This window comes from Otolemur garnettii, unplaced genomic scaffold, assembly GCF_000181295.1.
Source record: "Otolemur garnettii isolate 467f Iridium unplaced genomic scaffold, OtoGar3 scaffold00016, whole genome shotgun sequence".
Classification (NCBI taxonomy): Eukaryota; Metazoa; Chordata; class Mammalia; order Primates; family Galagidae; genus Otolemur; species Otolemur garnettii.
Genome location: NW_003852411.1, coordinates 14,094,903 through 14,108,239, shown reverse-complemented (window position 1 = coordinate 14,108,239; position 13,337 = coordinate 14,094,903). Strand labels below are relative to the sequence as shown.

The following is a 13,337-nucleotide window of genomic DNA, read 5'->3' as shown; positions in this document are numbered from 1 at the left end:
GTAGCTAGGACTACAGGCGCCCGCCACAGTGCCCGGCCATTTTTTGGTTGCAGCCATCATTGTTGTTTGGCGGGCCCGGGCTGGGGATTCGAACCCGCCACTTTAGGTATATGTGGCTGGCGCCTTAGCTACTTCAGCCACAGGCGCCGAGCCCGGTGGTTTTTTTTTTAATTGCTCTTGTTTTCCATTTAGTTTTGTTTTCTGAATTTTTTTTCTTCTGCTGGCTTTGGGTTTGGTTTGCTCTTTTTGTTCTGGTTTCTTGAGAGATGTGCCATTAGGTTGTTAATTTGTGATCTTTCTGTCTTTTTGATATAGGCATTTAAGGCTATGAATTTTCCCTTATGACTGCTATGGCTGAATTCCATAGAGTTGAATAACTTGTGTCCCCTTTGTCATCCATTTAAAGGAATCTTTTTATTTCTATCATAATTTCATTATTGACCAGTAATCATTCAGCAGCAAGTTGTTTCATTTTCCATGGTTTGTGTAGATTTGTGTGTTTCTCTTGGAATTGACTTCTATTTTTATTATACTGTGGTCTGAGAAGATACATTGTATGAGTTCAGATTTTATGAATTTTTTGAGACATATTCTGTCGTCTAAGATATGACCAGTTTTGGAGACTGTTCCATGTGCTGATGAGAAGAATGTAGATTCAGTAGTTTTAGGGTAGGATGTTCTAAATGTACGTTAGGTCCATTTGTTCTAAAGCTTTATTGAGTCCAGTGTTTATTTTCTGCTTCAGTAATCTGGCCAGCTCTGTCATTGGGGTGATAAAATCCCCACCAGTTATGATCCTACTGTTTATCTCTTTTCTTAGGTCTACTAGAATTTGCTTTATGAATCTGAGAGCATGTATATTTAGGATTGTTATGTTTTCTTGTTGAATTGCTCCCTTTACCTTTCTAATGGCCATCTTTTTCTTTACCATCGTTGGTTTAAAGTCAATTATATCTAATATAAGAATGGCTATTCCTGCTTTCTTTTGGTTTTCATTTGGGTGAAATGTTTGTTCCCATCTCTTCGCCTTAAGTCTTTGTGAGTCCTTATGTGTTAGATGTATTTCCTAGAGACAGAAAATACTTGGTTTGTATTTTTTCATCTATTCAGCCATCTTATGTCTCTAGAGTTGGGCATTCAGACCAATAACAGGTAATAGAATTGGTATTTGTGATGCCGTTCTATTCATTATGTTGAGTAGGACGTTAGTGCTTTGTTTTCCCTCTTGTGCTATTGTTCTGCATGAGCTGTGATTTTTACCTATTGGGTGATTTTACACTGGTGGATATCTATTGTCCTGGTCCATGAACTGTCCATAATGCAGTTCTGGATATTTCTGGCAGGGGAGGTCTGGTTGTGACAAATTGCCTCAGTGTTTTGCTTGTCTGGAAAAGTCTTTATTTCTCATTCATATATGAAACTTAATTTTTCAGTATACAGAATTCTAGCCTGGCAGTTTTTCTCTTTAAGAAGACTGAAGGTAAGGCCCTAATCCCTTCTGGCTTGTAAAATATGTACCACCGCAGACACTGAGAAGTCAGTAGTTAGCCTGATGGGTTTTCCTTTGTAACTTACTTGATGTTTTTGGCTCATAGCTCATAGGAGTTCCTTCTTTGTGTTGACTTTGACCAGTCTGATATGTTTTGGTGATTACCTCTTCATGATGAGCCTCCCAAGGTGTTCGTTGAGCTTCTTACCTCAAAGCATGTTAATTTCCTCTTCTGGCCTATTTTTTCATTTTATCTTTATTTTTAAATTTCAGATTAATATGAGGTTTAGGTTACATTGTTTTTATTTCTAAGGTAAAGTTCAAGTTGTAGTTGCCTATTGTGCACATTAGATGAGATCCCACCAGTGATCCTCCCTTCTCCTCCTCCCTCTCTCTTTTTCTTCCCTTGTCCTCACTAGACAATGCTTGTGTTTTTCTTTCCTGTGGGCTTGTAGTTACTTATATTTTGGTTTCATGTTAGTATTGAGTACATTATATACTTCTTTTTCCATTCTTGAGATACTTTACTAAGAAGAATGTGTTTCAACTCCATTCAGACAAACACAAAAAATGTAAAGTCTCCATCTTTTCTATGGCTGAATAGTACTCCATGGTATACATATGCCATATTTTGTTAATCTATTCATGGATTGATGGGTATTTGGGTTGCTTCCACATCTTGCAATTATGAATTGAGCTTCAGTAAACATTCTGGTGCAGATATCCTAGTGGTAAAATGATTTTTGTTCTTCTGGGTAGATACCTAGTTAGTAATGGTATTGCAGGATCAAGTGGAAGGTCAACTTTTAGTTCTTTGAGAATTCGCCATACTTCTTTTCATAGAGATTGTATTAGCTTGCAATCCCACAGATACTGGAATTTCATCTTTAGTAGGTTCTTGGTCTTGGTGATTCAAAGAATGAATTCTCGGACCACAGATCAGTGGTAAGACGGGATTTATTTTACAGAAAAGAAAACAAAAACACCAAAGCTCCTGGCAGAGAGAAACAACCCAAGTAGAGGAAAAAAGCTCTCTCTCTTTCCCTCTCTGTCTCTCTCTCCAGGCTCTTTGTCCAGAGAGGTGTGTGTGTGTGTGTGTATATGGGTTGCATGTGTCCTGTGTGGTTACATTTACCATGAACTCTGTAGCAAATGAATGGATACAGTCCTTTGTACTGGGGCAAGGTGAATGAATGCATTAATGAATGGATATAGTCCCTTTCATTCCTAGGAAAGAGGGGTTCCCTGTTTAGCCACAAGAGCAAGGGGAGGGAGACACCAAAACACTGGTGTCTTGTCTGGCCCCTCTGGCTACTGGAGCCTCCTGCTGGGCACCCCCTGCCTACCTACCAATCCACTGGTGCTGGCTATGGTGACACCAACACCACCAGGGTGGAGGCGGCAGGTCCGCCCTTCAGCTCAGCCCAAGCTGGCTGGGAGCCACCTGCTCTGTATCACTACCAGCAGTGTAAAAGTGTTCCTTTCTCTCCACATCCACACCAGCATCTGCATTTGGAACTTTGTGATGTGGGGCTGATCTCACTGGAGTTAGGTGATATATCAGAGTGGTTTTGATTTGCATTTCTCCAATGATTAGAGACAATGAGCATTTTTTTCATGTGTTTGTTGGCCATTCATCTGTCATCTTCCAAGAAGTTTCTGTTTTAAGTCTCTTGCCCACTTATAAGTGGGGTTGTTTGCTCTTGTTGATTAATTTGAGTTCTCTGTAGGTTCTAGTTAACAGCCTTTTTTGTCAGATTCATAGCATGCAAATATCTTCTCCCATTCCAAAGGCTGTCTATCTGCTTTAGTTGTGGTACCCTTAGCTATGCAGCAGCTTTTTAGCTTGATCATGTCCCATTTATTAATTTTTGGTAGTGTTGGAATTGCCAAGCAGGTCTTCTTCATAAAATCTTTTCCAGGCCAAATGTTTTCCCCACACTCTATTTTAGAATTTATATCGTTAAATCTTTTTTCCAGCAAGAGTTAATTTTTGTCAATGATGAGAGGTGTAGGTCCAGTTTCAGTCTCCTACATGTGCCTAACCAGTTCTCCCAGCATCATTTATTAAATAGGGATTTTTTGCCCTAGTGCATGCTTTTGTTTGGTTTATCAAAGATCAGATGGCACTGTGTGGCTGTGTTCATCTCTAGATTCTCTCTTCTAGCTATTCTTCTCATGTAATTAATGTTTACATTTTTAGCCCTTCAGAAAATTGACCATATTTATATGGTCCTGGTGTAATATAACATCAACTTAGATTTATTTACACATTCTCTTCATCCACTGTTCAAATCCTTTGTATGGGCCCATTTTCCTTTTATTTGAATGGTGTACTTTAGGATTTTATTTAGTTTTATTAACTTATTTTATAAGTTTGCTAGTAGAAAAACTTAGTTATATTTATCTGAAAATGTTATTTTTACTTGTTGAAAAATATATTTACTAATTGTAAAATTCTAGGTTACCAGTTAATATCTTTAGCACATCAAAGGTCTCATTACTGGCTTCTGGCTTCCTGTATTGTTCTTGACAAGTCAGCTGTCAGTCTAATGGATGTTCCTTTAAGGGCAGTGTGCTTTCTGTCTAAAGCTAGTTTTAAGATTGCTCATTTTCTTTGGTTTTAGTATCATATATTTATGTATGTATTTATTCTTATTTTCATTCTTTCTGTTTCTACCTGTTTTTCTGGGAACAGAAAGTGTATGAAACCATCTCAGTTTTTCTTCTGTATCGTCTGACTTCTCCTCTGTATTTTATATCTGTCTTTCCATTCTGCAATCTGGGTTATTTTTTCCAAATTATCTTACACTTTACCAACTTTCTTTTTAATTCTAATTTGCTGTTGAATTAACCTATGAGGTTTTTAATTTTAATTTTGGTTATTGTATTTTTGCTTTCTAAAACTTCTTAGTTTGGCTAGATCAATTTTTATAGATTGCTGATTTCTGCAGAAGCTCTCAAACTAAGCTGAGTTCTGTTTGGTTTGGTTGGATTTTTTTCCTTAAGATAATAAGTTTAGTTGTTTTATAATTTGTCTAGAAATTAAAATATCTAAAATTGAAGATTTTTTTGAGTTATGTTTTTTGTTTGTTCTTTTGACTTATTGTTTCTTTGTTTGCTTTTTATCTTTGCCTGTGTACTGCTTGTTGTTTTTGAAAAGTTGTTTGTAAGAATGATTGAATAATGCAGGCAGAGGTTGCTTATCTCCAGAGAAGATTTACATTTGCTTTTGCCAGGTGCCTAGGAATATCGCCAATCTTGGAACTATGTTAATGTAAATTAACAGTTTAAGGATATGTGGACCACCCTGGTGATGTGAAAATTGAGCTGCAAGTTCATGTGAAAGCTAGTTTATTTCTTTTCCCTATTTCATTGAAAAAGTACCCTCATAGGGACTCAGCTTAAAGAATAAAAATTCTTATCTAAACTCCTTACCATGAGTGGACCCTGGCTTTGATATCCACCCCTTTGACTAGTTAGATCATCAAAACCAAAGTTCACATTTGCCTGGATTAGCAGGTACCCTTAAGACAAAAGTAGTTCCCACTTTTCCTTCAATTTTGACCCGATAATATGTTACTAACTTATCGGTTTGCTTTTTGTACTTATTTTAAAAAGTATTTTATCACAACCAAAAAAAGAAAAATAGCCAGGTGCTGTGGTGGGCATCTGTAGTCCCAGTTACTTGGGAGGCTAAGGCAAGAGAATCACTTGAGCCCAAGAGTTTGAGGTTGCTTGCTGTGAGCTGTGATGCCACAGCACTCTGTCTCAAAAAAAAAAAAAAAAAAAGCATTTTACCAGAAATTTTAGTTTTCTCTGGAGGGGTGGTATAATAATCTAACTCACCATTTCTTAAAATGAAAGTTTCTTGGCCAGGCATGATGGCTCACATCTTTAGTCCTAGCAGTCTGGGAGGCCAAGGCTGGTGGATTACTTGAACTCAAGAGTTAGAGACCAGCCTAAGCAAAAGCAAGATCCCACTTCTACTAAAAATGTAAAAACTGAGGCAAGAGGATCACTTGAGCCCAAGAGTTGGAGGCTACTATTAGCTATGATGCTACGGAACTTTACCCAGGACAACAGCTTGAGACTCCAACTCAAAAAAAAAAGGAAAAGATAATTTCTCATCATATAATTACATTTTTCCATATTCACATTTTTATCACTTTTTCTTTGACTTTTCTCATTCCTGAGTTATAAATATCTTCCTATGAATTATTCTAGTACTGTTTTATTTTTCCACTTAGCTCTCTAGTTCATTAGAATTCATTTTTATATATGGTCACTATAATTTAAGTTTAAATCTATCACCTAAAATCTAATATCTTGATTATATTTCAGGAACACTGGACATGCAGAGCTATTTTGCAGTTTCAGAAGTTGTGTGGTTTGAAGCCATTGGTAGGGGTAGTGGATGAATATGTAGATGGAATCCTTAATATTTTTCTGTGTGATACATCCTCAAATGAAGACATATATTTCCATCATGTCTTAAGAACAGAGGGCCATGCAATTGTTTGCCGAGAAAATGTCCCTTCTAAGGTAGAGCAATCTGGATGTTTTTGGTAATATATTTTATTTTATCTCAGTATTTCAAGATGTGAGATAATTTAATACAGAAGGTTATAAGGTTTATTCTTTAATCTTAAAGATACCCAGGAGATTCTTATCTTCCTAATGCACAGCACTCGTAATTTTCAGATGAACATAAAAAACTACATTTAGCTAATTGTCCTTTAAATGTGAATACTTATGTTTAAATAATTGAGTATTCTCTTATCCCAATTTAGTTTTATCTTATTCTAGAGAAGAACCATTAATGTTGATAAATTTTATAACTATCATAAACTGTTAATATGAAGAAACTTTTGGAAGATAATATACTTCCAAAGCATTTGAAAATTATGAAGTGCTAACCTTTTCACCATTTCTGTCTTGACCACATAAGAGTAAACCCTTTCTTCTTTTATTTTAATCCTAGGGTTTCAGAGAACTCAACCCTTTAGCTTTATACACTAAATCCAGTGGAGGGCCAGAGGATGTTGTCTTGACAGAACTGGGTTATCCTTCCCAGCAGCACTATTTTAATGAAGACCGAAAGATAAGTCCACAATCAAAAGAGAGTGAATTACATACCCTGGTAAGAGGTTTTTGCAAATAGTATGATTCTTTATATTACTAAAATCCTCATTTTGTACATGAAGAAACTGAGGCTTTCAAAACACAGGAAAGTTTTAAAAAATTACACAGTGATCTTAAGAATGACCTTGTCTCATTACTTGCCACTTTAAACCTTTGCTTCAGTCATTTCAGTCATGCTTCCTTTTGAATCATTTCTCTCTTTTGCTGCTTTTGTGTAGCTGTGATTTCCCCTGTACTGAATCTGAATGCTGTTTTTCTTCCCTCTTCACTACTCAAGTTCTTCAAGTGTTGTCATTTGTCACATTCTCTTTAAACATTTGGCACCTCTCCCCTTATAGTAATGAAGATAATATTATAATATTATTATGTATTACTTCAACCCATGGTCATAATAACTGAACTTGTACTACATGGGAGGTACTGTTAAAAAGCAGTATTACCTATTTTAACCTTCCCAACAATCTTACCAGGTTCATACTTTGATATTATCATTATATAGGTTGTACATCCCTAATCCAGAATTCTAAAATTCTCAGAAATCTAAAACTTTTTGAGTGCTGACATACACGATTGGAAAACTCCACACCTGACCTCAAGTGATGGGTTATAGCCAAAATATAGTCAAAACTTAGTTTTGACACAAAATTATTTAAAATAGAGTATAAAATTGCCTTAAAACTATATATATGTAAGGTATATGGGAAACACCCCAGGTGAAGCTATTTGAACCTTTCCCACCTCCAAGATATCTCATTATGTGTTTGCAAATACTCCAAAATCCAAAAAAATTCAAAATTCAAAATACTTCTGGTCCTAAGCATTTCAGATAAGGAATACTTATCCTCTGTAAAAGGCATCTGAAGCATGTAGTAAGAGCTTAATGTTTCTTGAACAAAAAACAATGTCCTCTGAGACTATATTCCTCAAGACAACTGGTTCTGACCTAACTATATAGGATGTATTTAATTTGAGAGCCAAAAATATTTTGTTTTATTGGTATGTCCTTTTTTGAATAAAATACAAAATTATTCTGTTTAGTATGTTTTATATATTTGACTTAAAGAATCATCTCTCTAATTTTATATTAAAAGCAGATATTTACTAATTATTAGAAAAGATAAAAAGGAAACATATTCCTTTTCTGCTGCATGTTGAAAACAATATAAGGATTTTAGATTTCTAGTTAATGTTCAGATTAATGGAGCTTGTATGCTACTTTCTGAAGCCTGAATTTCTCCTAATTGTTATTACTAGATTAGAAGAATTATATTTCCTCATTCTCAGTGAACTGAATTCAGCCTTCAAAATTTTTAGAATATCCTGTCATCTGTTGCTGAAGACATCACTCTGTTGCTGTCTTCACATAATCATAGTTCAATCCTGGAAATGAAGTAAGACCATCTTTTCTGTGGAAGAGAACACTCTCCTATCCCACCAAAGTCTATATTTTGACATAGTAAGATTCCCATATCCTCTGTACACACTCCTACCTCTGTATACTCAGTTCTGTGCTAATTCCTCCTTAATCTTTTAAGCATTCATACAGCTTGTGTTATCTCCTTCATTGTGTCTTCTCAGATGTCCTCTCTCCATCATATTTTCGCCATATACCTGTAATGGCTCTACTCATAAGACTGTGTCTGATTGTCTTCCCACTATTGTTTTTTAGTTCCTTTAGAGTATAAAAGATGCATTCATCTTTGTATCCACAGAGCTATCCTGTAGATACTTCATAATATATGTGCTCAATTAATGTTTGTTGCCTGAACTAGTTTAACAGAATGGTAAGACCTAGAGTTATGGATAAAGCTGTAAAATAATGTAGCATTTGTATGAACCATATTGAAAAATTCCTCCCAAATTTATAGGCATATAGATTTTGAAAATAGCATTAATATTGAAAAAAATCTCTTTCATATCTACTAGCAAGATATTAGTGAAAAGAAGTCTTTAAGTCACCCTAAATGTGAGTCAAAGGAGCCATTAAAGGATTCTGAATTTATTTCTTTGAAAACCCATGAAAAGACCTGTGAAGAAGATCCAAAGTTGTCCATCTCAGAGCCAAAGGATCTGAAGGAAGAAAATGAGGTAGGAGAAGGAAAGATAGTTTCTTGAATATTAATTAATATAATTCATAAGCTAAGAGGACTGGAATAAAATAGTTTTAAACCTCACTTCTTTCAGTATTACAAATTCTCTTTTCAAAACTACCAAGATCAAAGTAGCAAATAGCCGTGATCACAAAAGAGGCATTGTCTGGCTTTCATAGGTTGGTTACTATCCCATGATTTAGGCCAGTTTTTTAAAATTATGCTATGCTTAGAAACTAGTATCGGGAAACAGTGTTAGGAAAAACCCATTAGGAAAGTTTTTAACTTTCTGGAGGATGTATTTTTATTTTGATGAAATGGTTATGTATACATACCCCAGAGTCCCTTTCCCCCACATTTCCTATATTCCCACAGCAACTGTTTTCATCTCTTTTAGCTGCTGTTCTTGGAATTTACCACTATTTATTTCATTAAATAACATGCTTATGTTATTTCCTTGTTTTTCAGTTTTATTATCTATGTATTTCCCATTGTGAAAGATAGGGTTAATTCTTTCAACCCTTCATCCCTAGCACACGTCCTCTCTGTCCCTTCTGCTACTATCTCACTAATATAGTATGTCGTTCTAATTAGTATCTAATTCTATTAGATTGCTACTCAGTATTTACATTATTATGATTATGTAAATGTGATTCATGGCTTAGCCAAATAATATGCCATGACACATTTATCTTTCCTGTGTAATTTTTCTTTGGTGTTACTATTTCTTTTTAAATTAACATAGTAAAATTTATTTTGTACAGTGTTTCAATTTTAATATATGTGTAGATTTCCGTAACTAATACCACAATCATGTTGCAGAACAACTTTATTACCTGAAATAACTCCTTTGTGATACTCGTTGTACACACATAATCACAGTCTCCCCACATCCCTAACCTCTTGCAACCATTGATCTGTTTTCGGTTACTCTGGTTTTACTTTTCAGAACTCTCCTATAAATGGACTCCAGGTCGCGGTATGTGACACACCTCTTGGGGGCAGGACACAATTTTAAGAGGGACTTTACCTAACAAATGCAAGCAGTATAACCTGGTTCTTTGTACCCCCAGTGAATCCCCACAATAAAAAAAATAAAATTTGCAGTCAAACCTAAAAAATAAATAAAAATAATATTAAAAAAGACTTAACTGAAAAAAATACAAGTAGAGTCGTACATTATGTAATCTTTGAGACTGGCATCTTTCAGCATAATTCTGTACCTTTGAGATTCATCTAAGTTGTTCGTGTATCAATAGTTCATTTTGATTGCTGAATAGTATTTTATGGTATGGGTATTCTACAGTTTGTATATCCATTCACCAGTACCATGCTCCCTGTTTAAGGTATTTTAGGTTCTGTGCCTTTCCATATAAATTTTGGATTAAATTTGTCTCTGTCCACAAAATACCGTCATTAAATTATTTGATAAATTTTTGATAAAAAATTTGGTAAATTTATTATGGCATCTTCTTATGTGTGGACATTTATATTTAAAATATAAATATAAATTTATAATTTTTTATAAATTTATCAAAAAATTTGATAAATTTGATAAATTTATTATGGTGTCTTATGTGTGAACATTTATATTTCTCCTCTTATTTAGGTCCTCTTTTATCTCAGCATTTAAAAATTTTCATTATATAGGTTCTGCACGTTTTGTCAAGTGTATATACCTAATGTGTGTTTGTAAAAGGTGTTTTTAATACCAGTTTCTGCATCTTCATTGCTTGTATATAGAAATGCAGTATATTTGGTGTGTGTGTCCCTATCTTATACATTATGATCTTGCCTGCTTAGATTTTTTTTTGTAGATTCCTTGCAGTTTTCTACATAATCATGTCATCTACAAATATGGTCAGTTTTATTTCTTCCTTTCTGATCCACATGCCTTTTATTTCTGTTTTCTTATTGAAGTTGGCTACAACTTTTAGCATTATGTTGAACAGGAATGGTAAAAGACAAACTTGTGTCTTACCTTGGGTGAAAAGTGTTAAGTATGATGTTAGTTTTAAGTTTTGTGTAGATGTTTTTATTTATTTATTTTTTGGAGACAGAGCCTCAAGCTGTCCCCATGGGTAGAGTGCTGTGGCATCATAGCTCACAGCAACCTCCAACTCCTGGGCTCAAGCGAGTCTCCTGCCTCAGCCTCCCAAGTAGCTGAGACCACAGGCATCCACTACAATGCCCAGCTATTTTGGGGGTTGCAGCTGTCATTGTTGTTTGGTGGGCCCAGGCTGGGTTTGAACCTGCCACCTTAGGTGTATGTGGCTGGTGCCTTAGCCACTTGAGCCACAGGTACCAAGCCAGATGTTTTTATTAAATTGAAGTAATACCCCTCTATTACTATTTTTCTGGGAGTTTTCTCATAGATGTTCATAGATGTTTATTTTGTCAAAGACTTCTTCAGCAGTTGATATATCATTTGTCTTTAGATCATTCATATGGTGGATTACATTGATGGCATTTCAAATTTTATATATATACTTTTTCTTTTTTTTTTTTTTTTTGAAACAGACCCTTAAGCTGTCACCCTGGGTAGAGTGCTGTGGCATCACAGCTCACAGCAACCTCCAGCTCCTAGGCTTAAGCGATTCTCTGGCCTTAGCCTCCCAAGTAGCTGGGACTATAGACACCTGCCACAAGGCCCGGCTATTTTTTGGTTGTAGTTATCATTGTTTTGGCAGGCCTGGGCTGGATTCAAACCCACAAGCTCTGGTGTATGTAGCTGGCTCCTTAGCTGCTTAAGCAACAGGTGCCAAGCCTATTTATATATTTTTTTGAGACAGAGTCTCACTATGTTGCCCTCATTAGAGTGCTGCAGCATCACAGCTCACAGTAACCTCAAACTCGTGAGCCTAAGCTATTCTCTTGCCTCAGCCTCCCAAGTATCTGGGACTACAGGCACCCATCACAACACCTGGCTAATTTTACAGTTGTCATTGTTATTTAGCAGGCCCAGGCTGAGCTCGAACCCAACATCCTCGGTGTATGTGGCTGGCACCCTACTCACTGAGTTATGGTCACCAAGCCTATTTATTTATTTTTTTGAGACAGAGTCTTACTATGTTGCCCTCCGTAGAGTGCCATGGCATCACAGCTCACAGCAACCTCAAATTCTTGGGTTTAAGTGATCCTCTTACCTCAGCCTCAGAAGTAGCTGGGACTACAGGTGCCTGCCACAATGCCCAGCTATTTTTAGAGATAGGGTCTTGCTCTTGGCTCAGGCTGGTCTCAAACTCTTGAGCTCAGGCAGTCTACCCACCTTGACCTCCCAGACTGCTGCAATTACAGATCTGAGCTACTGTGCCTGGCCTATCAGTTTTTTCTTTGTATATTTTGAAGCTACATTATTAGTTCTTATCCATTTAGGATTATTATCTTTTCTTGGTAAATTGACCCTTTTATTGACCCTTTTATCATCATGAAATGTCTTTCTTTATCTTGCAGTTACTTTTTGTTAACTGAAGCCTACCTTTTTTCCGCTGAAGCCTTTATTATCTGATATCAAAATAGCCATTCCAGCTCTTTTTAAGTATGTACATGCTATATCTTTTTCCATCATTTTAGTTTTAGCCTACTTATATGATTATATGTGAAGTAAATTTCTTGAAGTAGCATATGGTTTGGTTATTTAATAATCCATCCTATGACATTCTGAATTTTTCTTAGTGTGTTTAGACTATTTATATTTACTGTGATTACTGATATTTTGATTTTAGATTTACCATTTTATTTTATTATTCTGTCTGTTCCCCTTATTCTCATTCTTTTGCTTCCCATTTCCTACCTTCTTTTAGGTTGAGCATTTTTTAGTATTCCATTTTAATTTACCTACTGTATTTTTTATTATATTTATTTGTGTAGCTTTTTTAGTAGTTGCTCTAGGAATTTTAATATACGTTGATGACTTTTTACAGTGACCTAATCAATATTTTACCACATTGAATGGAATGTAGGTATATTACCAACATAAGCATTCTTCTACCCCTTTCTGCCTTCTTTATCCTTGTCTTGTGTATTATATCTACTTACATTGAAAATATACAGTGAGTTATTTTATTTTTTTGTTTACTTTCACTTTTTACCTTCAGACATTTTTAAAAATTCAAAAAGAGACATTTATCATTTCTGTTGCTCTTCCTTTTTCTGATGTTCTGAGATTCCTTTTGATATCATCATCTTTCCTTCCAAAGAACTTTCTTTAGCAGTTCATTTAGCACAGATCCGATGACAATGAATTCTCTTATTCTTCTTTGAAATGTATTTTCTTCATTATTAAGGAATATGTTTGGATGCAGAAATCTGGTTGCCAGTTCTTTTAGTACTTTAACAAGTTCATTTCACTTAATGTCTTCTGGTTAAAAAGTCCGTAGTTACTGAAATTATTATTCCTCTATAGATAATCTGTTATTATTCTTTAGCTACATTCAAGATAATTTATTTGTCTTTAGTTTTCAGTGGGTCAGTTATAACTTGTCTAGACATGGATTTCTTTGGGTTTATCCTGTTTGGATTTTTGTTAAACTTCTTGAACCTGTAGGTTTATAACTTTCACTGTGTCATGGGTTTTTCAGCCATATTCCTTTTTTTTTTTTTTTTTTTTTTTT

The 13,337-nt window shown here is 35.2% G+C and overlaps 1 protein-coding gene across 3 annotated transcripts in view; it reads left to right on the top strand.

Moving 5' to 3' along the window:
• TDRD5 (tudor domain containing 5) overlaps nucleotides 1-13,337 on the top strand; it is an 81,074-nt gene that overhangs the window by 42,996 nt on the left and 24,741 nt on the right. For 2 of the 3 annotated variants that reach the window (XM_003785672.2, XM_012802613.1), the window contains exons 11-12: nucleotides 5,834-6,034; nucleotides 6,474-6,632. In XM_003785672.2, the coding sequence (XP_003785720.1) occupies nucleotides 5,834-6,034; nucleotides 6,474-6,632 (360 nt within the window). Of the gene's footprint in view, nucleotides 1-5,833; nucleotides 6,035-6,473; nucleotides 6,633-8,560; nucleotides 8,723-13,337 lie in introns of all 3 variants that reach the window. The other variant, XM_003785673.2, reaches the window with a different exon arrangement.